General features: G+C 52.8%; 1 protein-coding gene across 6 annotated transcripts in view; it reads right to left on the bottom strand.

Annotated features, from left to right (window-relative positions):
- The window catches only part of PLXNA4 (plexin A4), a 658,514-nt gene that overhangs the window by 44,546 nt on the left and 586,083 nt on the right, over positions 1-27,885 (bottom strand). For 4 of the 6 annotated variants that reach the window (XM_065552899.1, XM_065552917.1, XM_042843226.2 and 1 more), the window contains 4 exons: positions 18,277-18,436; positions 9,838-9,941; positions 5,826-5,925; positions 3,806-3,996 (listed from right to left, as the gene is read on the bottom strand). In XM_065552899.1, coding sequence (XP_065408971.1) covers positions 3,806-3,996; positions 5,826-5,925; positions 9,838-9,941; positions 18,277-18,436 — 555 coding nt within the window. Of the gene's footprint in view, positions 1-3,092; positions 3,187-3,805; positions 3,997-5,825; positions 9,576-9,837; positions 9,942-18,276; positions 18,437-27,885 lie in introns of those variants that run through there. The other 2 variants (XM_042843227.2, XM_042843228.2) reach the window with 2 other exon arrangements.

The following is a 27,885-nucleotide window of genomic DNA, read 5'->3' as shown; positions in this document are numbered from 1 at the left end:
GAAACCCTCCAAGGCTTTTAGGCAAAAGATTCCAGTTCTCAGAGGTTAGGGACTTAGCAGGGTAAAAACCATTCTCAGTTTAACGAAGTATTCCCCAGGGCTGTGTTAGCAGCAATCGCACGCTCTTCCCTCTCTCTGAGAGGGGCAAGATGGGGAGAGGAAATTTCTCTTATACCAAGCGCCGGGGTGGGGGTGGGAATAGCTTTTCTGGTTTTCTTTGTTGCTGTGTCAAATTCCCAGCTGGCTCTCTGCCTGGTTCCCAAGAGAGGGCAGACGGGACAGGCACAATCTGGAGGTCTGTTTGTGGTCCACCAGTATCTGAGCTGAACACCAAGTATGTTCCGTGGCCGCCAGATCCCCAGCAGGTATAAATCAGCCTTGCTCCAATGACTGTTGATTTACATCAGCTGGGGATCTCGCCCCATGGGGGTGCCTCTTTATTTTTACGTTGCCGGACCCATTATGGCCCCTAGATGCTATGAGGAGGGGCACATTCAAAGACAGACAGAACAATTGCATACTCTGTGTCCATCGACAGAAGAATAACCTGATTAGGATTTACTATTCAGTGGCCAGGGGTCAGACACCAAAGGCTGTCCCACCAGGGAACTGAGCACACAGATGAAACACCAGAGCAGGACTTATGTGTTGATGGAGTCCCCTGTCCAGTGGACAGACTCAGACTCTGTGTGTGTGTGTGTGTGTGTGTGTGTGCGCGCGCGCGCACCTATGGCTGTGCAGACGAATTCGCCACCACTGCATCTCCACAGGTCGGCGCGATGGTGGACACTACAGTGTAGAAAGACCTCAGGTTGTCTTGCCACTGTATTGTCCAGCTCTGCTCAGAATCAGGTTAGATAACATGATGGTTATAAACGCCTGAGCCCTATCTCCGCAGCAGCTTCCACCACCGCTACTGCTGATGGGGCTGCCCCAGGGGGGAGTGACGTGTCGGTGCCAGAGGTTCCCGCTGCAGGATGTGGAAGATGTGCCAGCTGAGCCTCACCCTCTGACAGTTCCTCATGTGAGCTGTGCTAAGACTGGGCCTCTTCATATCCCTTATCCCCAGGCTGGTGGGCAGACTCCTGGGACCAGAGAAGAGCATGCCCAGCAGTGCTGCAATTGTCCAGCCCTGACCCGGGGAAGGAGAGAAGGAGTCCAAACCCCATCCTTGGCCTCTCTAATGAGACTGCCAACAAGGGGAGAATACAGAATGGGGGATAGCTGGCTTGGTAGCAGCACTGCTGGAAAGGATCTGGGAGTTGTGGTGGATCCCAACCTCAACATGAGTCAGCTACGAAAAGCATATGCAATCTTGGGTTGCATTAACAGAGGCATAGCATGCAAGTCACAGGAGGTGATAGTACCGTTTTACTCAGCGCTGGTGAGGCCTCAGCTGGAGAACCGTGTCCAATTTTGGTCACCAGTGTATAGAAAGCACGTAGAGAAACTGGAAAGCATCCAGAGGCGAGCGACAAAGATGATCAAAGGGGTGGAATGCAAGTCATACGAGCAAAGGCTGGAGGACCTGGGCATGTTTAGTTTGGAAAAGGGGAGATTAAGGAGGGCCATGATCGCAGTGTTCAAATGCTTGAAAGGCTGCCAAAAAAAAGATGGAGAAAAATTGTTCTCTCTTGCCACAGAGGGCAGGACACACGTCCTCACTGTAAGAACAGTCGGCCAATGGAACAGACTGCCAGGGAAGTTGTGGGAGCTCCTTCACTGGAGGTTTTCAAAAGGAGGCTGGGTGACCATCTGTCTGGGATGGCTTAGACCCAACAACTCCTGCATTTGGCAGGGGATTAGACTAGATGTCCTTTGCGGTCCCGTCTAACCCTGGGGTTCTGAGTCTATGATTCTGCTAGGGATCTTTGTACTAGTAACAAGACAAACGCAGCCAACTCATTTTGCCCAGGCCCCTGAACAGCCACCAGATGTTAATGACTATTGGCCATAGATTCCCACCAGCAATGAGGTGGCGAAAGGCTGTGTGGCCCTCTGCTGATCCCCTGAGCCAACCTGTCCTCCCATGTTCTAGTCTATAGGTTCTTATTCCGCTCCCATCACTGCAGTATCCGAGGGCCTTCTGGTCATGCATTACGCACTGTGACGAACATCGGTCACGTGGTTTGTTCTCTCCTCCTCTCCACAGTGTGCCTAGCAGAATGCTGGGGTTTGTTTTATACCCAGACCTGGTCGCTGTATTGGGGTCAGAGGAGGCAGACCAAAGCAGCAGGCTCTGCATGGGGAGCAGAAGGTGGGGAGGTTTGGGATCATCCTTAGTTCTTGGGGGAGTTCACTGCGCAGTCTGGGACCAGCCCCAGAAAGCTCTGTCTCCTGCACAGAGGAACCTGACCCTGGTGGTGGAGAGTTCTGCTGGACCACGGGAGTGGAGCTGTCAACTATGGTTTTCTCTCCAGGGCTTTAGGCTCTTTAGATACCCTGGGCCCAGGCTATGATGCGCCTTGAAGAGAAGGACTGAGAACCTGACCTGGATTCGAGCACCCTGTAGTGGCTGTTTCCATCCCCGAATGCAGCATCCCCTTGCAGGCCCTGCCTGCAGCATTTGAGGTGTCAGCAAAATCAATTCCGGGTCCATAACGAAGTGCCAGCACCGCGTGACATTGAGGTGGGGCCGTGCAGAAGTTTAGCATTTATGGGACAAAAGTTCTAGATCGGTCAGGCAATCAACTGCCATGCAGGGCTGCGCGGGACGAGAGAGTGAGTGCTCGCTGCCAAGGACCAATGTGCTCCCCGCAGCCCGTCAGCCCAGGCAGATGCCTGCTGTTCCCCCTGTCAAGCCAGCATGCTCCACTGAGCGCTTCGCTCCCTCCTTTGTCCATGCATCAGGCAAAATGGCTCCCCCAGCTCTCTGTGAGTGAGTGACATAACCTAACCTGCGGAGAGGTGAGCGTGTTTGTCTCAGCTCATCCCGCTGAGCTGCCCCTCCACGATGCATGATGAAGCATCTAGCTGGCTGGTACGCCTTCCAGCACAAGCACCACTGGTGAGACAGCCCGGTGTCCGTGTGGGCCAGAGGGATGGGGTGGGACAGTGAGTAACGTTCCCTACGGATTTGTGGCATAACTCACAGTCCCATTTTGCCAGGCTGGCTTTGTCCTTTGAACATGTCCAGGACGTGCTCCCTAGGCTCCCCTTGACCTCTTGAATCACATGTGGTCGGCTCTACAAACAATTCAGGGTATATCCTCAAACCAATCTGCTCCTGCCCACATAATTCTGCACACACAGGGATCCCCGTGCAGGAAGCCACTGTTGGTAATGCCACCTTTCCTCCCTCGTCCAGGCTCACAGCCTCGCTGCTGCCTCTGGCTGCTCCTTCTCCCTCCCCAGTCTCTCACTAAACCCTTCGTTCAGATCACCAGAAGCCACCCTTTCCTCACTAACCTGTTGTCCGCGCCTTCATCGCCTCCCACCTTGACTATTGTAACCTGCTTCTTCCTGGTCTCCCCCTTCTCACCTCTCCTCCAATCCAGCCGACCCAAACCATTGCTCTCAGAGCCAACTTCCTCTCCCGCCGCTCTGCACATGTTATCTCCCCGCCTTCTGGACTCCTCCACTGACTGGCTCCTAAATTCAAGTTCTTCTCACTTTCTACTGCGCTCTCCCCATGTACTTCCCAAGCTTCTCCCTTTACCCTCCCTTGGCTTCACACCTTGTCTCATGCTTCCCCTTACACTGGGAACAGTCTCTCCTATCTTGCCCATGAAGAGTCCCATCTCCTCCTTTAACCCCTCTGAAGCCCGCTTCTTCAAAGTCCCACTGCCCTTCTCCAGCATTATACCTTGGTGGCTAGCAGCCTGGTCAGGTAGATCTCGGACACCATCTTGCTGCCCCGGTCACCCTCTTTTTGGTCTCCGTGCTCATGATTCTTGACTAGATGCCACATCTTGACTCCACTCTCCAGGTCAGGTGTGATCATGGGTGTGCGGGAGCGCAGGCTGTCTGGGCTGCCCGTGTAACGGATCATGTTTTCTGGAACACAAAGCCACAGCTTGCTCAAGCATCAGTCCTCCACCTTCAAGAAGAGGTGGTCACATTCAGGGGGTCAATGTGTTTTCCCAGGGAAATACTCTGCAGTCGTGTCTGCTTTAAAAATGGAAATCCACTACCAAATTTCCCACGGCTGCCTTAGCTGCACCTGCAACATTCGCACACATCTAGACGTTCCTAGGCGACTGAGCAGATACACGGAAAAACTTCCCTACCATGAGTTCAGTTAGCCCGGGAAAGCATCTCCCGGGGGAAAGGATGGGAGCCTTGTCCCGCCGCACAACGACGGCGAGGCTGGACAAGACACTAGTACGTTTAGAAAAGGGGATGGTCCAGCACTGGCGATGTGTACACACGTTACTGCTGTGATTGAGGGCAGGCAGCCACTCCTGGAAACGGATTCCTTTGTGTGTAATCAGAGCAGGATCCTGAGAACCCACCACTCTCACTGGCTCCTGCAGAAGTTGCAAATGCCCAAAGAGCTTCACAATCCATGGGCTTGTCTATGGGTGTGTGTTCGGCTTGGTACACCTCTCCCCCCAGCCGTTTGCTCCCTCCTTCCCCCAGCCCACCCCATTCACTACCCACCACTGCGTCACTCCCTCCTCCAAAGGGGGAGTCCCCAAACCTGCCCATGTGGATAGCGTGACGCCCCATTGAAAGCCACCTCCAGCGTTACTATTTCCCTTTCCACAGGCCCGGGGTGACAGCCTGGGCAACCCCCCTGGCCCTCCAGCAGTGCTACAAGTTAACTGTATTTCAACTGTAGTTAACACACAGATGGTGCCCCTTCCAGTAGCAGGTTCTGAAGCAGCTTCATTAATGCATTCCTGGCCTCCCTGTATTAATTACTGGATGGAGTGCCCACGTTCACTCTGGCTGCTGCTCCCTTTACTGCAATTAACAATCACTTCTGACTCACCACATTTCCCCCCACTCCTCCCTCAGCCCCTCTTCTAAAAATCCAGTAGCACAGAACTCAGGAAATAGAACAATAATGAAACCACCCAAACCCCCTTCTTTGCAAAGGTCACGGTGTCCTTCCAGAACGGCAACAGCGCTGCAAAGAACATGAATATTAATAAGGCCTGGTGCATTGCTCATGTCCTTGGAGTAAGGGGAAGCGAGTTCCTCTGGACATTGAGTAACTGTACTTTCCCCCAAGCTACAGAGGATGAGGAGGATCAGACTTACTTTCATATATTTAAAAAATTGGATGAGGCAGCTGGTTCCAGGGCAGGGGATGGTTTGTATCACTCTCCTGTTGCAGTCTGGAAACTCATTTCCCTTTAACCCTCACCTGCTGCTGCACTTCTTGGGCCAGAAGTCCAACCAACAGGCAGCTACGCACGTGGGTGCATCAGCGGCCGGTTGGGAAGGAGGGAGGAGCTGGTCTTGGTGACTCAGGAAAGCTAAGTTCTATTCTGGGCTTTGCAGCAGAATTTCCGTGTGACCCACTTTATCTCTCACGTCACCTAGCCTCAGTCTCCCCATGGGTTAAATGGTAATAATGGAACCTGGGCTGCTCAGTGAAGTGCTTGGAGAGCTAACGCGCTTGAGAAGTGCTAACTTTTACTGTTCCAGGTGTAATCTCACCCGGGCCAAAGTCACCTGGATAAAAGAGTGATCTTCCATAGACACCATTAATTAGAATAACGTAGCCCTTGGATTGTCCAATGCTTTTCATCTTCACTTGCTGTACAAATGCTAGTTGGCTGTGGCATGCTGTTCCCTTTGCACATGCTCAACATCTCCCCACCGTCGTGGCCACCAATATCTCCCCTAACGTACATCAGCAAACAGGCCCTTACCATACTTGCTAGCTGAGGTCCTGGAGACAGTGGAGTTGTTGACAGCATTGTAGGCAGTGACCTGCTTGGAGACTAATGCTACCACCGATCCATCTGGCACCTGCAGAGGAAAGAGAACTTACGAATAAGCCTCCTAGAGCTGGCCAAAAAGCGCACCCGATAACATAGAGGAAACCCAGCCAGTGAAACCCGAGCGATCAATCACTATCCCTGCTGGAAGGATCCCATCATTAGTTCCTTATGGCCCACCCCTGCAAACCCTTCCTCGCAGGAGTGGGGCCAAACCCTGCTCTCCTCCTCTTGCCTTCCAGTGCAAATCTGGAATCACTCTGCTCAAGTCAATGGGCCTACTTGGTATGAAGGCAGAATCTGGCCCATACAGGGACTGACCCAGAGCCCACTGTAGTCAATGGGAGTCCTTCCATTGACTGCAATTGGCTTTGGAGCAGGCCCTTAATGGGCTACTCCCATGAGGAAGGGTTTGTAGGACAAGAACATGGAATTCGCTCAAGGGCCTTGTCTTTGTACATGTCTGTAAAGTGCCCAGCGTGAGATCCATACCCACATGATTGTTTTTATAATGGACAAGAGACTGCAACAGGCTTATCTTTTAAAAGTGGGGAAGTGCCAATTCTTCTAATTGTTCAATAGTCCATAGAACAAAAGCATGACATTCAAAAGGTCCATGACACAAGCTCTTATAATGAGAGATGGTCTGAAGAGTCTGAAATAGGGTTTGGCTAGAGCTTGGGGTTTAAGATCAAGACACATCAGGTTCTGAGGTTCAGAGCTGATGGTCCCAAAACCTCATCAGCTGTTCTCACAAGGTTTCAGCCCCAACTAGTGGGAGTTTAATGAGATCAGATGATCTTGCAAGTTCTCCATCATTTTTGGCTGGAATCTGATTTCAGCCTCATCTATGTGGGGCCTGGAAAACAGGCCCCCTCCAGTGATGGATCCAAACAAGAACCAGTGATGGGTTAGGATCTGGGAATTCAAATCCTTCCAAGTTTTCAGGAGGTTGGATCTGAGCTTCTGATTCAGGCCATCTCCATGGAAAAAGAACTCAACACTCAAAGAGAAGCCGATGTTAACAGAGACAGTAAATTCACTGGGGAGGCCAAATTCTGAGACCTAGGGGAACATCTGGGACCCAGTTCCTTGTAGTGCCCCTCACAGACTGAAATTAAGTTGCTCCTCCAAGGTCTCACAGCAAATGAGTTGGGCATGACACGTGTCAGTACTCTTTCCCCTAGACAACACTTCATGGGAATGAGCATTTCATATACAAGGTGACAAATGACCTCCTGGCATCAGAGTAGACATGCACAGACTCCTGATACGGCACAGGACTTTGCCACACCAGTAGGGCATTGCCACTACTGCAACAAAGGAGGAAAATGGTGTTTCTATTGTTCTGCCCCTGTAGATGGCGGCTGGATATCTGTTGTGCTGCGGGAAGTCTCACATAACATCTCAAAGGGGGAAGAGAGCCTCTTGAAATGATCCACTAGCTAGGCATTCCGATCCATTAGCTAGGCATTTGTGTGGCTTCCTTTCAAAAGCAAGTGAAACAATAAGCAATTCTGAGCCAGTGGGGAAGCGAAGCTGTATCAGGAGCATCTTGGATAAATAAGAAGTTATAAAAAGAAGACCCCCCACCAACCTGTGAAGAGCCACTAGCTCTTGTCTCTGTAATAATAACAATTAGCTCTCATGCAGAATCTTTTCATCTTCAAAGCACATTACAGATACTAATTAATCAGTTCTCTCAACACTTGCATAAGGTTTCTGGGCTATTAGCCACATATTACAGATGGGGCACTAAGAGGTTAAGGGTCAGGTTTGTAAATGTATTTAGGCACCTAAGGACGCAGCTAGACCCCTAGTGGGATTTTCCAGAGCGTGTCGGTACCAAACTCTCCCTGACATCGGATGTTTAACAGGGAAGGTGGTTAACCATCGGAACAACTGTCCTGAGGCTGCGGTGGATTCTCCGTCACAGGCCATTTTAAAATCAAGACTGGATGCTCTTTTCTAAAAGATCTGCTCTGACTCAAACAAGGGAAGCTCTCTGGCTTGGGTTCTACGGGGGATTGCACTCGGTGATCACAACGGGCCCTTCTGATTTGACAATCTAGGAACAGGAGTTAGGTGCGTTTCAAAATCCCACTCGGCACCTATCTACAGCTTTAGGCACCTAACACCAGGCAACCTGGTCCCACGTGACATGCCCAGGGAGCCAGCGCCAGTCTTAGAACTCAGGAGCTCCCAGCCTGTACTCAGTGTCAGATCCTTAGCAAGTGTAAACGGGTGTGGCTCTACTGACCCCAGTGGAGCTACAGTGGTTTATACCTGAGGATCTGGCCTATAGCATTGACCAGCCGTAGATCTCAAAGCACTTTGCAGCAGTAGGTAAGGACAGCTGTCCCCACTGGTTAGTATCATTATCCACTCAGGGATATGACACCCCCTATGGGGACAAAGTGGCTGAGCTGGGACTAGAACCAGGATCTGGTCAGCGCCCTCACCACTGGACAAAGCTGCTGTCTGTTCCACTGCTCTCCCTCCTGCTTCCAGACAACAGGCCAACTTCTACTGCTGCTAATGTCCAAGATCCTCCGGAGCGCAGTGGCCTTGCCCTCCAGGGGCAAATGCGTCATTCTCCCTCCCCAGCAGAAGGAGAGAATTAACCTGTGATCTTCTCATCTCCGCTCCCGTCTATTTCTAATCTGCTCGCCTTCCCCTGCCCCCTCCTCTGTGCTGATCACCAGCCACAGCCTGACATCTCATCTACTGCCAGTGGGGGGCCTTCAGTAAAGCCTCCCCTTTAAGAGGGCGGCAGCTTATCTCTTCCCCTAGCCCCACCCCAAATAGTTTGCAGGAGGGTTTTTATTAGGCCTCACTGGACTGATATCAGTATGGACAATGCCAGCACTAGTGGCCTGGGGAGAGATACAGGGCCCCTTCTTTCCCAGTGACTGGCAGCTGAGTAGCTGTCAATCGTCATCCCTTAAAGCAGAGTGGTTTTCCCTTCTCTTATTCCCCTTCCTACTGTTGATCTGCCCTCTTCCCCGCCTATCGCACAGGGCAGAGTAGGCAGGGGGAAATCCTCACTAGAAGGAGAATCATGGGAGGTCGGTGTTAGAGCTGGCCAACAAATTTTTGTCTGAACCGTTTTTTGCTGGAAAATGCTGATTCAACTAAACTGATTTTTGGTGTGAAATTGCATCAATTCTGATGAAATTTTCCACAAAAACAAGTATTTTGGCAACAGAAGCAAAATTGTTTTGGAAAATTTTGAAATTTCATTTCAGAAACAAAAGTTGTGTTTCAAAATGTAGTTTATTTTAATATTAGTAGCATTGTTTTTACATTATTTCAAGGCCCATCAGTAATAGTGCAGAATATGATGTCATATCATGTCAAAGCATGTTCTCATCTGACATAATATAATAGCAGAAACCGTTTTTATTGAACGTTTAGATTATTAATTTTTAAAAGCCATTCAGGGCAGTGCTAGTTGGTTCAGCTTGAAACATCGTATCCTATTTTCTAGCTCAAAGTGTCTCCTGTTTGTGTTGTAGTGAAACAGTCTGACACTTTGCGGGGGGGAAAGGGGGAAACGACAGAACTTATTTACAGAGCGTCATTGCCTGGGATTGCTCTTTGCTTGTTCCAGCCCCAGATCTCAGACAGGGCTGGCAGGGGAGCAGCAACTCAGATGATGAGAGCAGCAGTGTAACACTCCTGTGGAGAAAGAGAGAAGGTGCAAAGCGACTGTGTTAGGAGGTGCAAAGCGACTGTGTTAGGAGACCAGATGGTGCAACAGCGACAGTCTCTGGGGTGAGATCTGTCGGTGGCCTTTGAAGAAGGGGTAGATGGGTTGGGGCAGAGAGTGACAGGTCTTGGCAGTGCCAGTCCAGTTGTTTGATTGGCACTGAACCCTGCTAGCAGACGCAGGTAACTTGGCCAGGCCTGTGTCCCTGGCAGAGGGCTCCTGTCTCGTTACCTGGTAGTGTGCCAAGGTATTGAGTCTCTTCCAGTCGTTCTCTATCTTGGTGGTGATGTCTTCGTCCTGCAGGATCATCCGGGCCCCACTCACCTGCCGCCACTCTGCAGGGAGAAAGGGCACATTTCACTCTGCTCTGCCGAGTCTCAGGGAGATGAAGGCAGCTCAGCATACACCTTACACATGTAACATGGAGACCACGTACCATCAAGCATGACAACACCGGCCCACAAACACCTGTCAGGTGATCCAAAGATACACACAGTGCACAGAGACGCACACAAGACCTTCCCACATACACACACACGGAAAAAGGCACATTCCACATACATGCCCATGTCACGTATACCCCTGCAAACCAGGGGACAGGTGAACCTTCAAAGATTCAGGGAGATGATTCAGAGAAGTACCCAAAAGCATAAGCTACATGGCAAAGTTCTGAGTCAGTTCTTACATTATCTGAATGGGTTTGCTTGCTCGGGATAAAAACACACATATCCCACCACCATTCATCACACACACACACACACGCACGCACCCAAAGTCTAACTCCTGGCTGAGATGAACACAGAACAGCTCCTATGAGCTCAGCCGTTGGGATCATGCAATGTAGCTGTTGCCCACAGGCCTCTGAGTCTGGTTGTAGGGCCATGGCCTTTTTGGGTTGCAAGGTGTAGCTGATTGACATCAGCTGAAGATCTGAGCCATAGAGTGACAGCTCCTTGGGTGTGGCCGGTGCTGTCCTTAGTGATTTGCACAGCACCAAGTGGACCGCTGGGCTCCGGCAATACTAGTACTTGGTGCTTGTACGGCACTTTTCACCCACAGATCTCCAAGCGCTGCCTGTAGGGAGGGGGAGGCCCATTGACACTCTTTTACAGACGAGGAGATTGCCAGCCTCTTGCCTTTCAATCCCACGCCCTGCCCGTTATAAGACCCTGCCTCCTCCAACACAACCCTACCAAGCCATATGCAAATGCACAGGGATCCCGTTTCTCACCAGCTACAGTAGACATCTAATCTAATGCCTATCAGCATGGTAGCTAAATGCCAAGTGCTTGAATGAGTATGTGGTGCTGGTAATTGTCTCTACATTCTGCTGATTGGGCAGTCCCATCTGGTGGCTGCCTTTGGGAGAATCTTGTATTGAAACTAGGGTTGATACATACCTCTATCTGAACCGAACAGCCCCAGTTTCCCTCAGATTGAAGACTTGACTTATTTGCCCTTGGGCTAACCAAGTGTGGGAATAGCCAATAGTACCATAGACGTGACCAAAGATGTCAAACGGTAGTTTAATTGAGAGAAACTACAGCCAACCACGGGTTAGCCATAGACAACTTTGGTTTAACCAAAGGCAAAAAGAACCACCCATGGTTCAACCATCGTGGTCACTGCCAAATACAGCTTAACCACGACCCCGGTCATCATAAACCATATGCATGTCCTTGAGTTAATTAAAATGAACCTCTGAATGTGGAAACATCACCTGCCAACTCTCTTTATGGCTTCTAATGTAAAAAGTCAAGAATTGTTGCAAATTTCTTTTGGTTTCAGCAATTTTCTCATCCCATAATTAAACTTTACTCAGAAAACTGACCCTTGCTTTTACTATTCATTTTAATGAGCAGAAGATCAGGTGCTGAGTGTTTGTTGCTGGATGTCAACAGAGCTCTCTCAAGGATGTAGCAGTTGGCTGGTCAGTAATACACCTCTAACTTGATATAACGCTGTCCTCGGGAGCCAAAAAACCTTACCGCGTTATAGGTGAAGCCGCGTTATATCGAACTTGCTTTGATCCACCGGAGTGCGCAGCCCCCCCCCCCCCCCCCCCCCCCGGAGCGCTGCTTTACCACGTTCTATCCGAATTTGTGTTATATCGGGTCGTGTTATATCGAGGTAGAGGCGGAGTTACCATGGTTAGGGATGACCCCAGATTGGCCAGGATTTATCCCAACTCCATGGGATCACAGTAGTGTCAAAGCACGGCCCTTTGTTCCTAGCCACACCTGCAAAGAATCCCAGAGCCCAGGTGTTCTAGACCCAGGTGCAGGGACTGGAGCATTGGGAGGGGAAGAGCGTCCGGAAGGAGCTCTTTCTATTACAGAGTGTCCCATAGAGTGTAACAGCTGGCGGCCGCGTTCCACTGCCACTTTATCAGTGCCTCCAGGAGCTTTCTTCATTGGATCCCTTATCCTCGCCAGCACTGCCTGCTCCTATGTCTAATTCCCCTCTCCCCCCCTCAAAAGCAGCTTCCCTAGTCAGTGATACTGCAATCATTCCGTGCCATATACGCTCCTACATAGCTAGGTAAGTAGGCAGACAGGCCCGATTCTCACTTTTGTGGTTGGGTCGGGAATGGAGGGCAAATGTGGCTTTTGTCTATCTTTGCCCTCCCGGTATTCTAGGGCTGTGCAGGGCTGATCCAACTCATGCTCTGCTGCCGACGGGCCCCGGGGGGCCAGAGAATAGCCATAGCGCAGTGCACTCCGGCCACCCTCTCACATTTCCCCCATCTCCTGGGGACTGGCAGCAGGGCTAATGTAGAGCCGTGACACCAGCTCCACACTGCTCAGGGAGTGCCCTGTGCGGGAGGTCTTCTCATTTCCACCCACTTTAAGGCCCCTTTAATCAGGCCCATTGATTTTACATTTGTTTCTCATCAGTTTCATTCTTTTTCTCCCAGGCTAGCCCAATGGGCTGCGTTTGGGTTGGGAACTCCGCAGGGGAATGTTTCAAGCCACACAAGAGCCATTCATGTCCATGGGTGAAAATCCACTGAAGGTTTGAATCCTGAAGCCCTTACTCAGGATTTCTTGAATTTTTTTCTCTGGCCAAGCGCCATGGACTTCAGCGGGCATCTGGGGCAGGGCTGAGAAGGGACTCCAGAATTTGGCCGGCTGACTTTAGTGGGAGTTTAGTCTGAGTAAAGACACCCTTTAGTAACTAACATCTCACAGTTTATCCAGCTGTTCCTTAAATACTCTTTCCCTCTCTGCTAGCACTAACAGGCTTGGTCACTCCCAGCATTGGAAGGGAAGTGGTCGATGTGGGGAGGACAGGAAGGAGATAAAGGTGACCCCTGCATTCATATTCACAGCACTAAGTGAAGATTGTTAGCTTTCTCCTCAACCGCTGCTCCCCGTTCCCTCTCCCATCAGATCAGCGCACTCCTCACAGCACTGGCACAGAGGAGAGACACACTCCAATCCAATTTGTTACACTTCCGCTTTCCAGAGTGCGGGAGGGAGGTAAAAATCCCATTATCTTTATCTTGCCTTCCAATCGGGAGTAGCGGTAAATGCAAACTCAAGAGACAGTTGCTGTGAACTCTATATTTCATTCAGCAGACAGTGTATCCTTTTATTGCACGCAGGAATGACTTATTTTTAAAAAATAGTTCAAGGGAAAAGGGAAATTCCAGAGGCCTTTGACAAGAGGGGTTATTTGAGCTGCAGCTGATGTCTGGGTGGGGCTTGCAGACACCCCCAGGGAGAAGTAGCCTGGAATCTTGGAGTCCTACTGTTTAATCCCATTAACCACTTCCCCTTCCCTTAGAGGTTCCCCAGTGGTGCTGTGCAGTGGAATGAGTTAACCCTGCCCACAGCCCCTCTGAGGCAGGTGAGCATTAACAGCCCCAGTCTACCACGGAGGAAACTGAGGCAGAGAGAGATTCAGGGGGAGATTTTGAAAGGCACAAAAGGGCAACTAGGTGCTTGGGTCCCATTTAAAGTCAGTGAACGTTGGTCACCTCACTCCCAGATGTGTCTTAGATGAGCTTGCCCAAGGACACACCAAGCGTTCATGGCAGAATGCAGATCCCCCAACTTCTAAGCCTTGGCTTTAGCCTTGCTCTTTAAAGGAAGGTATAGACTGTAACACACTTAGCCAATACTAGCAGGCCCCGAACGCCTAGGCATTTTGGGAGTATCCCACCTACTTCAAACCCTGGGGTGCCCTCCCTAATAGGCCCTGGCCAAGATATTCTGATGTGATTAGTGACTTCGGATGCTTCAGTTTTTGGACCCCGAACTGCTAGTGCCTTAAAGGGGCCTGATTTTCAAAGGATGTGCGCCAGGCACTTTCTGAAACCTGGGCCCCTTTAAAGCATTTCAAGCTGCACCCCCAAAAATGAAGGCACTCAAAATTACTGGTTACTTTGGCACCGAAGTGCTGGAGTAGGCAGGACACTTTTCACACCTAACAGTGAGCGCCAGACATGGCATAGGCCGGGCTCAGGGGATTAGACTTGAGATGAGGAGCTTTCCTCCCTATGCTACAGGTTCCAATACACCCAGATAGGTAGTGACTGAAAGCTGTTACTATTAGCGGACTGGTGGCCTGTGTGAAGTGAGTTGGGAGCCTCAACCAGGGGTGGCTCCAGGCACCAATGCACCAAGCGTGTGCCTGGGGCGGCAAGCCGCGGGGGGCAGCCTGCTGGTCGCCGTGAGGGCAGCAGTCAGGCTGCCTTCGGCGGCATGCCTGAGGGAGGTCCGCTGGTCCCACGGTTTCGGCGGCAATTCGGCGGCGGGTATGCCAAAGGCACGGGACCGGCGGACCTCCCGCAGGCATGCCGCTGAATCTGCGTTACCAGCGGACTTCCCAGAGGTGTGCCGCCGGAGGCTGCCTGACTGCTGTGCTTGGAGCGGCAAAATACATAGAGCCGCCCCTGGCCTCAGCCCTGTTCTTGGCGGGCAGGTATCCACACTGCTGATACAAAGAACATCGCAAGCGGGGAGTGGTTGGCACTGCTGGTGGGCAGAGGGGCCAAGAACTCCCACCGCAGAGGTGAGAAAGGGAAGAGCCCGCTAGGCCCCCTCTCGTCCAACACCATGTCGGTGCAGGGCCGTCCCCCTCCTGTATTAGTATTTAATTCAAATGGGTCATAGAGATTAAATGAACTCCCCACCCCAGAGTTGATCCTTCCAGGTCACAGCACACTGGCAGGGGGCACCTGCCCTGCTATTGCCCAGGCGGTACCTGTCCACTGCCCAGGGCTGTCAATCAATCACTTTCCACCAGCTACACTCCCTGTTAAAAGCAACCAGAGCAACCAGGAGGGAGGGAATTTCTCTGTTTGGAGAGAGTCTGTTTTGGGATCCTTCCCCACCCCTTAATGCTCCTTTAAAGATGTGGCTATTGCGTTGGTTAGGATTTTTGAAATGGGCGCTGTAAAAAGAAGCCTTCGGTAATTGGGCTTTTGGACTAAAATGTAACCTCGAGGTACCCAGAATGAGGGCGTTCAGCCAGCAAGCCCCCCAGGGCATCCGTGGAACTGAACAGTAGGACACTTTCAGCAGGTACACGCTCTGCTCCCGCAGCTCCCCTGCACTTAACAACACAAAAGAACCCATTAGCTAGCTTGCTGCTTCCTTCCACCTGAGCAACGGGTCCTCGCCCTGGACCGAGAGCCCTGCAAAGCAGCCCTGAAAATGCAAAACAGTTTTTCTCTTCCCAGACCTATGGAGATTAAGGTCAAGAAGGGACCACTGAGAGCTAGTCTGACCTCCTACATAACACTAGCCAGAGAAGTTCACCCAGTGAGTCCTGCTGTTCAAAGTGCTCACACCAGGGCTGCACTGAACTCCAGAGCTTTCTGCTCACAGACTATGATCATCCGAAGAGCAGACCCCCCTCTCTTCCACGTTATGTTCCTTTCACTGTCATTGAAGGACCCCATGTTCCAAGGAGCTTCTGTCTCTCCGGGAGGAATGGCTGTGGCTCCCTCTGGACATACACCCCTCTTCCCCACCGGACTCCCCCAAAGAGAATTACCGCTCCATCCTCATTGGCAGGTGAGCTAAGAGAGCCTGTTGCTTTACTCACTGCTGGGAACAGGCTTGTCCCGGATGAGGCATGCCTAGGTCTTTTCCATCTTCAGTGTGGAGGCCTCATGTTTATAAGCTCTTTATTAATCAGCCCCTTTACGGGCATGAAAAGTTCTGTCCTTCCGGGGGCAGGTGTGTATAATGCCTGTTAATCCCCGCTGGACCCACTACCCCTCCCCCATCACTCAGCAGCTCCAAGGCATTTGTAAAGACCAGAGCAGACATCACATGGCTCATTAGGGTGCCAACTCTCCCAGGAAGCGGGGGGGTGGTTCTGATACAGAATTCTGGTTCAGACCCAGCTGAGAGATAGGGCCACGCAGCCCCTCATAGTGCTTATGGGACTCCTGGCTCCCTGTCCTACCAACGCTCAAACGTATTCCACAGTCCCCTGGCAGACCCAGCACCCTCTGTCAATGCCCATCCTTGGATCCAAACTTAATGTGTCCCCTGGCCCCAGCCCGGCACACGGCCTGGATCAATGTATCCGGCCTGAATCCGCCGCACCCCCAGTCTCCAGTTCCTGGCTGGCCTCACTCTCACCCTCACCCAGTCCCTCGCTGACACTCGTCCGCTCCAAAAACATCTCGGGTTCATTCTCGCTAATTTATAGGATTTGGTTTTTATTGCTGCTGCTTTTGGCAGCTTGTTCCATTATTTTAACCACCCTTTGTGAGCAAGAAGCCTGCTGCAATTGCTGACGGGCATCCCTCTCCCCCCTCATCAGTCCCCCCCCCCCACTTAACTTCAATCCCTGACCTCTCATTTCTGCCTTCATTATCGTCCTGAATGGTTTCTTGGCATCAGTCCATTTCTTTTCCTCTTGGTTTCGTATCTGCTTTTGCAGGATTTTATAGACTCCATAATTTTCCACTCAAGTCTCTTTCGTTTAAGGTCACAGAGGGCAAATTCCGGCTAGTCTGCTCCCAGGATGCAATCCCAGGTACTACACCAGGGACCATAAGGGTGGCCCTGAGCAGCACTTAGTACCGTGCTGGGTCCTGTCCTTCTATCCTCCTGCCAGAACCTCCGGCAAAGAGAAGCTACCTGGAGCCTGCCGCTATACCCGACTGCAGATCTCTCAGCCTTCCCAGTGCTTTCACTGCAGAGCTAGGCTAGGAGAGGTTTCTGGACGCAGATCGTGTTTGTGCAACCCCAAACATTGCAGCTTAGAGCCTGTGCATGAGAACTGGACTATGAACCCGACTAGACATGGAACTGAAACGGACATGCCTCGTTCCATTGTCCAAGCCGAGTGAAGTGCTGAAGAGCAAACAACGCGTTGTGGTGAAAAGCGCATGAGCTCTGTGAAGTCCTTTGGTTTATAACACTCTAGAGCAGTAACGTAATGTAGGGAGGAGCCTGACAGCACTCTGGAGCCGTGGGTGCATATCTCCCGCTCCTAGGCAGGGAGGAGACTCAGCTACTTCCCTGGCACTACCCCTTGTCCCTGCTGCTCTCCCCTGTGGGATCTAGGCAGGGTAGGCAGCCAGCAGGGGGTAGGTTGGGTTGGGGACCATGGAGAGTCACATCGCCCATCCCTGTGGCCAGTGGAGCTCGGGGCAGGAAATCAATACTACCTGGGCCAAGCAGGGCCGGTGCAACCTATTGGGCGACCTAGGTGGCTGCCTAGGGCACTAGGATTTGGGGGGTGGCATTTTCTTCGGCGGCGACCGCAGCGGCCGGATCTTCAGGAACTCCCTGCCCCAGCTCACCTCTGCTCCGCCTCCTCCCCTGAGCACGCCGCTCTGCTCTGCTTCTCTCCCTCCCAGGCTTGTGGCGCCAAATAGCTGATTGGCGCCGCAAGCCTGGGAGGCGTGAGAAGTGGAGCAGCGAGGGCGTGCTCGGGGAGGAGGCGGAGCAGAGGTGAGCTGGGGTGGGGAGCTGCCACACGGCTCCCCGGGCCGGGGGTGTGTGTGGAGCTGCCACGGGGGAAGGGCGGCACCTCAGGGAGGAGAGGGGGTGGGGAGCTGCCACAGGGGGGGCGCCTCAGGGTGGAGGGCGGGGCGGGGAGCTGCCGCGGGGGGGGGCACCTCAGGGCGGGGCTGGGAGCTGCCGCAGTGCTCGGGGAGGAGGGAGGGCATAAGGTGGAAGTTTCGCCTAGACCGCGAAACATCCTTGCACCGGCCCTAGGACCAAGGGGCTGTCTCAGCGAGGGTGCAAACCCCATCGGAACCCTCCACCCTGACAGAAGGACTAGCAAGAAATCTCAGCAAGAGGAACCTAACTGAGATCACCATCACTCCTGGGGGTTTTCCAGCAGGATGGGGCAACTGGGCCCTAGGGTTCTCAGCCCTGCCGCGTCCCTTTCCAGTCCTTGGCCAGCTGGACTCCTCTGCGCAGGAGCAGGAACACAGGCTGCTCTTCCCTTTGGGGCTGTCCTTGAGGCAGGAGGAGCAGAGGTGTATGGTCTGGAGGGCAGGGAGAGTCTAGTGTCTCCAGTTATTGAGCCCGCCGGCCCTCCTCCCATTTCTGCTGCTCTGCTCTGAACACGCCCCTTCTGTCTGGTGAGATGGTGGCTCAGAACTGAACACAAGGTCCCAGCTGGGTTTGAATTACAGCCCTCCCTGCCCCCCACCCCCACCCCGTGATGGGCCACATGTTCACATACCCAGGTCCATGTCAGCAGCTTTGGGCCTGTGGGAGCACGGCACATTCTTGAAGATGGCGTCAAGAATCTTCTCCTTGACCTGCGTGATGGTGTCACAGTTGAGGATCTTCACGGGAATCTCTGGGCTGTTCACGTTGTCGGGGTTCACGCAGCTCAGGACCTGAAGGAGGGAGACAGAGGGGCAGTGAGAAGAGCCACACCCTTGGGGAAGACATGGGACCCCCCTCATCGCTACTCCTTCCCAGACAGCTCAGAGCTAGCCACTGGGTCCTACAGCATGGATGGCTCCAGGGCAAACCTTCAGGTGACTCTAGCCAGGGATGGTACAAGAATAAGACTCAACACCTGTATGGCTCCTTAACCAGGACCTGGTCATTCTTCTCCCTCACAGGAGATCCAGGGATCTGGTTCCAAACAATCTATATCGGTCAACGACAGGGCTGCCTACACTCCCTTACACCGGGGTCATTTAGCATCACGCAGGGTCTGCTCTTGCTCCCACTGAAGCTAATGGCAAATGTCTTTAATGGAAGCAGGGTTTGGCCCTTAGCTAGGTACTCTGGAGTCCCAGCTGTCTGCTCAGCATCTTGCAAGCAGCAAGATGCAGAGGGATGTCTGCTCTCCTCGTGTCTCTCTTCAACCCCTTCCCCGCTATGTGGGGACCTCTCCCAATGAGTTGGAGTCACAATACCCAGCGAGCTCATCACAGTGGCAGCCCTTATAGTGAATTTCCTTGAGCCTCACCCTGGCTTCTCTTCTGTGATTGCCATCCAGGAGCCCATTACTGCCAGCCCCGCATTTGCCACCAGGATACTTGTCCCATTAGGAATGGGACAGTGGCCAACCAATCAACTCATTGCACACAAGCCACCGACAACGTGCTCACAGCTTTCGATCAGTGCTGACCCTGGGCTAGATCTGAACTGGTGACCTAGTCCTCCGAGTCCTCCACAGCCCCCTCGAGAGCTTCACAGTTCAATCAACGCCTCCTTGGTTTGACTGTCCAGGTAGCCTGGTCTTAAATCCATGAACTCCTAGTTTGTTTTCTGTCCAAACTCTTCTGCAAAATGAGGGAACAGGCACTGGAATGGGTTCCCTAGGGAGGTGGTGGAATCTCCTTCCTTAGAGGTTTTTAAGGTCAGGCTTGACAAAGCCCTGGCTGGGATGATTTAGTTGGGATTGGTCCTGCTTTGAGCAGGGGTTGGACTAGATGACCTCCTGAGGTCCCTTCCAACCCTGATATTCTAAATAGCCTCTGCATCAGGTGAATTCCATTACTTGGAAATACAAGAATTCTTGAATAATTACATCTTGCTCTGGCACTTGGCACAAGAAACGTTACCCAACTAAAGAGGCCTCTGGTTCCTCGGAGGACAACAGCATCTGCTCCCCAGCCTCTGTGCAACAGCTAAATGCAAAGCAGATGGGGCCAGATGGGGGAGGGGATGTCTTAAAGTCACAGACGAATATAATGGAAATTTGGCCACTAACTCACAGACATTTATAAGTTCAGCATTCTCTTTTTTTCTCGGTGAGGGAGAGTGAAGTGTATAAACTTTTATAAACGTAAGGCACCTTTATATTTTAGAGGGTAGTTAAACTGAGCTGTTGGGTTGCATGTGATTGTTAAAGTTCCCATGGCCCTTTTACAAGAGCAGCGGTGTTAATCTTTGTGTCCTGGCCAAATTATTTTGACTGTAAATTCCCCTGTAGTGTTCCTAGCTCCAGGATTCACTAGATACGGGATTCTTCTTCACTTCCTGTCCTAATCTACTGAGCAGTGCTGCACTGTGTTATTAAAGGAATGTCACGGTCCACCCCAGAGGCGGTTGCTTTTCAGTGATGGGTGAAGCGGTCACTGTACGTTGTTTGCAAAGGGCTTTGGGATCTTCTGAATGAAAGGTGCAATATACATGTAAGATATTAATACGATTATAATACTGTTATTTATGTGTCACTCCAAGAGTGGAGGAAAAGCATAAATTCAGCTAATAAACAAGCCGATAATACAATAACAAGTAAGATTTCTATAGCATCTTTGACCTCAAAGGATCTCACAGATGTTTACAAAGAGCACCACTAAAATGAAGCCATCGCTGGGGGTGATCAACTTGCCCCGTCACCCTGCACAACTCTAGGGACGGGACATTTTGATCAAGGACACCCAGGCAAAGCTCAGTTCTTGTGAAAAATCCATGGAGAGGAGTTCTTGCTAAGGTGTTTCCCCTACAAAGTGAACGGCACAGGGCTCGATAGTGATCGATAGTGGACGCATGATGGATTGAGCGGACCCTGATGAGGATGGACCCTGTCAATTTCATCCCTAGCAAGGACGAAAGGGTCCTGATGGCGCATGCTGGTTATTTACCATCCTGCCGCCATGGCAAGATCTCACAGGAGGGTGAGAGTGCACGGCTGTATGTCCGTGTCTCGGGTTTGCCAGCAGCAAGCTCCCTTTAATTTTACAGCAGCCACACTGATGTCCAAACTCAAGGTGGCCACCTGGCTTCACATTTCACAATGGAAACAAAACAGCCTTTTGCTAACTCAGTCAAAAGATGCAATTAGATCTAGGCATCTGACCAGCTCGGGCTTTTCAGGATAAGGCAGGGAGGCTCCTTCTTTCTCTACCACAGCATCATAGAATCATAGAATATCAGAGTTGGAAGGGACCTCAGGAGGTCATCTAGTCCAACCCCCTGCTCAAAGCAGGACCAATCCCCAACTAAATCATCCCAGCCAGGGCTTCATCAAGCCTGACCTTAAAAACCTCTAAGGAAGGAGATTCCACCACCTACCTAGGTAACCCATTCCAGTGCTTCACCACCCTCCTCGTGAAAAAGTTTTCCCTAATATCTAACCTAGACCTCCTCCACTGCAACTTGAGACCGTTACTCCTTGTTCTATCATCTGCTACCACTGAGAACAATCTAGATCCATCCTCTTTGGAACCCCCTTTCAGGTAGTTGAAAGCAGCTATCAAATCCCCCCTCATTCATCACCTAGAACTGATCCTTGGAGGAAGCAGCCAGCCCTTTTTACCTGCTGGTTGTGCCCTGATTGGCTTCTGGTAGCTCCCAGCCCTTCTAGATGCTGGAGGACCAATTCTCACTGGTTCCACCTGCAGCTGATTCTGGGTGGGCTTTTCTTAGGCCATTCTTGAAGATCTAAATTTGTTTATTTGAGTGGGGTGTGCCACAGCATGGGGCAACAAATGCCTTGTACAGCCCAACACAGTCCAGTCCAGTGAAAAGGTCCTCAGGGTGGGGATGGGAATGGATGCTCTCCCTTAAACTGTGAATGGGGTTGGGAGAGATTAGACACACAGGTACTCTCATAATGGAACAGAGCAGTGACTGTCCAATCTCTGGTGGTGACTAATGCCACCTGTTTTGGAGGAAGATGTCAGCTCCCAATAATGCCCATTGGGTGATGCTGTATCAGCACTTGCATAGTACCTGTGATGTGTGCCCTAGGGAGATGTCAAGCTGTTTTAACTTTGTTGCCTTTGAATTTCATGGGGCATCCTCTCCTTTTGAGATTAGAAAAACTCCCTCTGGACCAGTCATTCTATGATATGCCTTGATCACAACACTTCTCACTTTTTTCTTTCCCAGACCAGTTATGCTGGAGGGACGAGGGGAGAACACGACTTCATTTGGGGGTAACTCTTCAGAGAGCGGGGCAGGGGCTCCCAAACGCTCTGCTTTGGCAATGTAACCCATCTCTGCAGGAAATCCAAACCAAACGCAGAACCATGACACCTGTCACCTCCCTGTACTTGCAAAGCCCAGAACCATAGTTTCTCTGGACTTGGGGCTGTGTAGCCTCAGTTCCCGTCTCTTTCCCATTATACTGCACTGCAGATAGCTGGATTCTCACAGCCCCCCAGCTGTACAAATCTGAGCTCTCCCTGCCTCTCGCTTGTTTCTCAGTCAGTGTCCAGTTTTCAGTGCAGTTCTACACTCCTCCCCCCAGGCAGTGCAATTTAAACACCATCCCCTGGTGTGCATCTCAGTGGAGGTCAGGCCTCTTTAGTCAGGTTTTTTATGTAACACATTTATTACTTGCCCAAAACAATCCCTTTTCAAGGCCCTGAAACTCAGAGAGACAAGCCCTAGGGCTCGGAGCTAACTCTAGACAATGAACTTCCTCCATGCATTGCAACTGTGGGGTGAACCGTCCACTCCCTAGTGGGAAAGCTGGAGATGCTCCAATGAGTTTCTGAGCATCCCCCATAACCAAATTCACGGCCGTGAAAAACACGTCACAGACCGTGAAATCTGGTCTTCCCCCGTTAAATCTGTTTTTTTGTGCACTTTTACCCTATACTATATAGATTTCACAGGGGAGACCAGCGATTCTCAAACTGGGGGTCCCGACCCAAAGGGCGGTCATGGGGGGGTCACAAGGTTACTGTAGGGGGGTTGTGGTATTGCCACCCTTACTTCTGCATTGCATTCAGAGCTGGGCGGCTGGAGAGCGGTGACTGCTGGCCAGGCACCCAGCTCTGAAGTCAACGGCCCACCACCAGCAGCGCAGAAGTGAGGGTGGCAATACCATACCATGCCACTCTTACTTCTGTGCTGCCGCCCTCAGAGCTGGGTGGCCGGAGAGTGACGGCTGCTCGTGAAGGGCCCAGCTCTACAGGCAGCACAGAATTAGTGGTGGCAATACCACGACCCCCCTACAATAACCTTGCGATCCCCCAGAGCCTTTTTTGGGTCAGGACCCCCCCCAGTTACAAAACTGACATTTCAGATTTAAATATCTGAAATCATGAAATTTATGACTTTTAAAATGTATGACCATGAAATTGACCAAAATGGACCATGAATTTGGCGGAGCCCTATCCATAACGCCCTGGGCTGGTGGACATCCCCTTTGCCCCTTTCATGTAGGCTGTGGGATCCAACGGGGGTTTCTCCAGGATCCCCTGATCCGCCAGTATACAAATGGCCAGATTCATTCCCACTCAGCAAACCGAATCCCATGTACTCCTGGAGGGACTCTGTCTGGGGAGGGCAGCTTTAAACTCCAGCGGGGTTGCCACAGGACCCCTCTGGTGGAAGCTGACCAGTAGATGAGCATCCCCTGCCTGGCCTGGTTCCACCCCTTCAAGGACTGGCTCCACCCATGTATTGGGTTGCACGGGGCAGCTCCAGTGCCCATGGAAGGGCAGAGCTTGCTGGCGGATTGTGCCTGGGGACTTTCCATTGCAACCTGTGGGTGACACGGACCCCAGGACAGTGAGTCCAGTGAAAGGCACAGACACATTCCTTAGAGCCGGGAGGGGGAGGTTCCCGGTGGCTTGCACTGCTTGGTTGTGCTTTCCAGCTGGCTAGTCTTGTATGGGCTGTGCGCTTCACGGAGACTTTGATACTCACACCAATCCATGAGCAGCCAGCACCCAGCCATTCACAACCTGTCCCCGAGCCCTGCAGAGAACCGCCAGACAGCTCCTGAGACAAGACATTTCTGCCCCCCCCCCACTTGTCTCCTGTCCTGCATTACCCAGGCCTCTCCTGTGACGTCACTGGAAGAGCTGCGGGAGGGCTTTGCGGGTATGTAATCCCACACTGTGACAGGTGAAGACTCTGCCGAGCGGCAGCAAGGTGGGCACCAATCACGGAGGCAGCATAGTCTAATGGACCGAGCACAGGACCAGGAGTCTGGAGACCTGGGTTCTAACCCCAGCTCCGCCAGTGAGCTGCTGGGTGACCTTGGGCATATCATCTCTTTGTGCCTCTGTTTCCCTTCCCGTCCCCTATCTGCTTGCATCGCAAGCTCTTCAGGCACACGCTGATCCCATACGGGGTGTCTATACAGCATCCTGCTCTCGGGGCTTCTAGGTAAATAATAATCACAGCTTGGGGATGTTAACGCTGCAGTCACGCCTGGACACATCTGTGCTGTGACATGGAGACAACTGCACCCAGAGGCTTGAGGACAGCAGTGGGAGAGTGCTAACTCTTCCTCTCCTGCTCTTAGCCTTGGGTTAGGGATGGCAGGGCGGGGGCTGGAAGGAGGCATTCAGTGGCAGTGCTTGGCAGAAATCAATCCAGGAGGTAATCCCCGAAGAGGAGAGACACAGGAGAGCCCTTTCATGGCTCATTAGTGGCGTCTTTCCCTCCGATGGGCCTTAACCCAGGGCTGCTTGGAGCATTTTTCTCCCAACAGGGTATGGTGTCAACTGATGTTAACTGATTAGGCGATTAGTACTAGAGCCGTCGCAGTGTGCAGGGACCACACAGCGTGCGCACGCCGCTCAGAGACGGACACGCGCTCGACATTTATCGGACACCCTGCCACCCACACTAATTATAAAATTCTCTCGACAGCTTCAAAGGGACTTTGGGGCCTTTGCTCCTCTGCCTTATTTGTGTCAATTTGTGTTATTTGTGGCGAGACAGGAGACGGGTCATCGTTCATTCCCAGCAGAGGAAGGCAGGGAGGTGGTTGCAGGGTGAGGGGCTTCAATCTTGTGTCTTACTCTGCTAGGGTTACCATATTTTAATAAAACAAAAAGAGGTCACTCCACGGGGCCCCGGCCCCGCCCCTTCCCCAAAGTCCCCACCCCAACTCCGTCCCCTCCCCTGAACGCTCCTCCCCCTCTCCTGCTTCCTGCGAATCAAATGTCCGCGGGAAGCCTGAAACAGGCAGGCAGCAGGTAGGCTGGGGCTGGGGCGGTGGCGGGGGGGCGCGAGGAGGCGCGGCCCAGTCCGGCCCCGCCGGCCGAGCGGCTCTCTCCGGCGGCCGGCCCCAGCCAAGAGGCTCTGGCCCCGGCATCTCCAGCTCGGCTCAGGCCCTGGGGCGCCAGCCCTGGTTCCGGCCGAGTGCGCCAGCCCCGGCCGAGCGGCTCCGGCCCCAGCCCTAGCGACTCCAGCTCAGCTCAGGCCCTGGGGCACCGGCACCGGCTGAGCGGCGCCGGACGGCGGCCAAGCACCCCCAGCCCTGGTCCCAGCGGCTCCGGCCCAGCTCGGCTCGGGCCCCAGTTCTGGCCGAGCGGCTCCGGCCCGGCCCCGGCCCAGGCCGAGCAGCGCCGGCCCCAGCGGTTCCGGCTCCAGACCCAAGCCCCACGACCCTCCCTTATTTTCCCCGACATGTCCGGCTTTTTGTAATTTCCTCCCGGACGGGGATTTGAGGACCAAAAAGCCGGACATGTCCGGGAAAATCCAGACATATGGTAACCCTAACTCTGCACAGAGCCGCTGAGCGCCCGCAACTCCCAGTGAAGGCAATGAGCACTCAGCACCTTGCAGACTGGGACCTTAACAGCTCTAAGATACGGAACAATCTAGGTGAGCTTTATAAAAGGCCTGTAGACCAGGCAGAGGTTCACTCCCATGTGATTAAGGCACATAACACCAGGGGGAGCTATTAGAGCCAGCACTCGCAGGTCTATTTATCTCACTATATAGGAATTAGAGTTTGGAGAAATGCTCATTGTCAACTGTGATGCAACTTTTTTTCGAACGAGCATCTGACCAGTAAAAATCTGTTCTCCCTTCATCGCTCTCTGACTGATGATTCCTTATGTACCTGCTGCCTCCAGGGGGTACTCACACCGTAGACAGAACATTACACAATGCCTAGACATTGCCTTCCTCTACAGCAGGGGTCTCGAACACGCGGCCCGCAGGGCTCTTGTGTGTGGCCCGCCAAGCTCCCCCCGCCCCTCTGCCTACCCGTGGGATTGCCTCCTGACGCTGCGAGCCCCGCGCTGCTCTCTGAAGCAGCCAGCAGCACGTCCCTTCGCGCCGGAGGGGGAGGGGGAAGGAGGCAGAGGGCTCCGGCATTGCCTCCTTCCAGGCACCGCCCCCCGCAGCTCCCATTGGCCGGGAACAGGGAACCACGGCCAATGGGAGCTTCGTGGGAGGTACCTGGAGGAGCGGCAAGAGCAGCACAAGCAGGGAACCCTGAGCCCCTCTCCCTCCCGCAGGGGCTGCAGGGACACGGTTCCAGCTGCTTCCTGGAACGAGCAGTGTGAAGCTGGGGGCCAAGGCAGGCAGGGAGCCTGCCCTGGCCCCAGTGAGCGCCGCTGCCACCCCGGAGCCGCTCTAGGTAAGCGGCACCAGGCTGGAGCTCACACCCTGAACCCCTCCTGCACACCCAACTCCCTGCCCTGAGCCCCCCTGCAACATCCCACACCCCAACTCCCTGCCCTGAGCCCCCCGCCACATCCCACACCCCAACTCCCTGCCCTGAGACCCCCACCACATCCCACACCCAAACTCCCTGCCCGGAGCCCCCAGCCACATCCCGCACCCCTCCTGCATCCCCAACTCCCTGCCCTGAGTCCCCTGGCCCTGCCGAATCCCGCACCACTCCTGCACTCCCTGCCCTGAGCCACCTGCTGCACCCTGCACCCCGACTCCCTGCCGCACCCCTCTTGTACCCCACACACCAACTCCCTGCCCTGAGCACCCTGCACAACTCCCTGCCCTCAGCCCCTGCTGCACCCTGCACCCTTACTGCACCCCCTGGGGGCAGCGTTGGTGTGGGGACTTCAGGGAAGGGGTTGGAATGCGGCAGGGAAGGGGTTGGAAGAGGTGGGGTAGGGGCGCGGCCTAATTGGAAGGAGTGGAGTGGGGGCAGGGCCAGAGGCAGCGGGGGCGGGTGTCAGTGATGCGGCCCTCGGGCCAATGCACTAGTCCTCATGCAGCCCTCGGGGTCATCTGAATTTGAAACCCCTGCTCTACAGCATGGGGGTGCAGGTCACTTGCTGGGATTATCTGGGGGTACGTCTATACCCAGCCGCTAGTTCGGCGGCTGGCAATCGAACTTCTGGGTTCGACTTATCGCGTCTTGTCTGGACGCGATAAGTTGAACCCGGAAGTGCTCGCCGTCGACTGCGGTACTCCAGCTCGGCGAGAGGAGTACCGTGGAGTCGACGGGGGAGCCTGCCTGCCACGTGTGGACCGAGGTAAGTTCGAACTAAGGTACTTCGAACTTCAGCTACGTTATTCACGTAGCTGAAGTTGCGTACCTTAGTTCGATTTGGGGGTTTAGTGTAGACCAAGCCTGGGTGTTTCTCACTTAATCACTTCCCTGTCATTGCAGAGACCTCAGGCACCTGGTGCACCTTGGTCCCTCTTATTCTCTGCCTGTGGCACATCATAGTTTAGTCTCCTGTGGGCTGTAATACTTTGGTCTCATTTCGGTTGTTGGGGGTGGTGTTGGTGGCCTGTCATACACAAGAGGTTAAACTACATGATCTGGTGGGTCCTTCTGGCCTTGAACTCTAGGACTCCGTGACATCACTTTCTAGATAGACCGGCAGGACTTTGCTGCCAGGGATGGGCAGCCGGGTTTGGAGCGGAACCAGCCCCAAGCGGTGTAACCGAGTCAGCGAGGCACATGCGTGAGGTTCAGAAATTCCTAACGGCAATACTGATTCCTATCGGGATATATTTGCCTGCTCTTGAGATGTAAGAGGGAAAACTGATTAACATCAAACAACACACAAGTGAATGGAAGAGAGCTTTGTTCAGGCTGATGCATAATTACTACCGCGTCTCCCTAAGTTGCTTCACTTCTCCTGATTCTGTTTTCAGTAATCATTTAAATAAATATATGAATAATAAAACATTGTATATAAAAAACCTC

Source organism: Chrysemys picta, chromosome 1, assembly GCF_011386835.1.
Source record: "Chrysemys picta bellii isolate R12L10 chromosome 1, ASM1138683v2, whole genome shotgun sequence".
In the NCBI taxonomy this organism is placed as follows: domain Eukaryota; kingdom Metazoa; phylum Chordata; order Testudines; family Emydidae; genus Chrysemys; species Chrysemys picta.
Note: the sequence above shows the minus strand (reverse complement) of the source record. Positions and strands in the feature narration are given on the sequence as shown.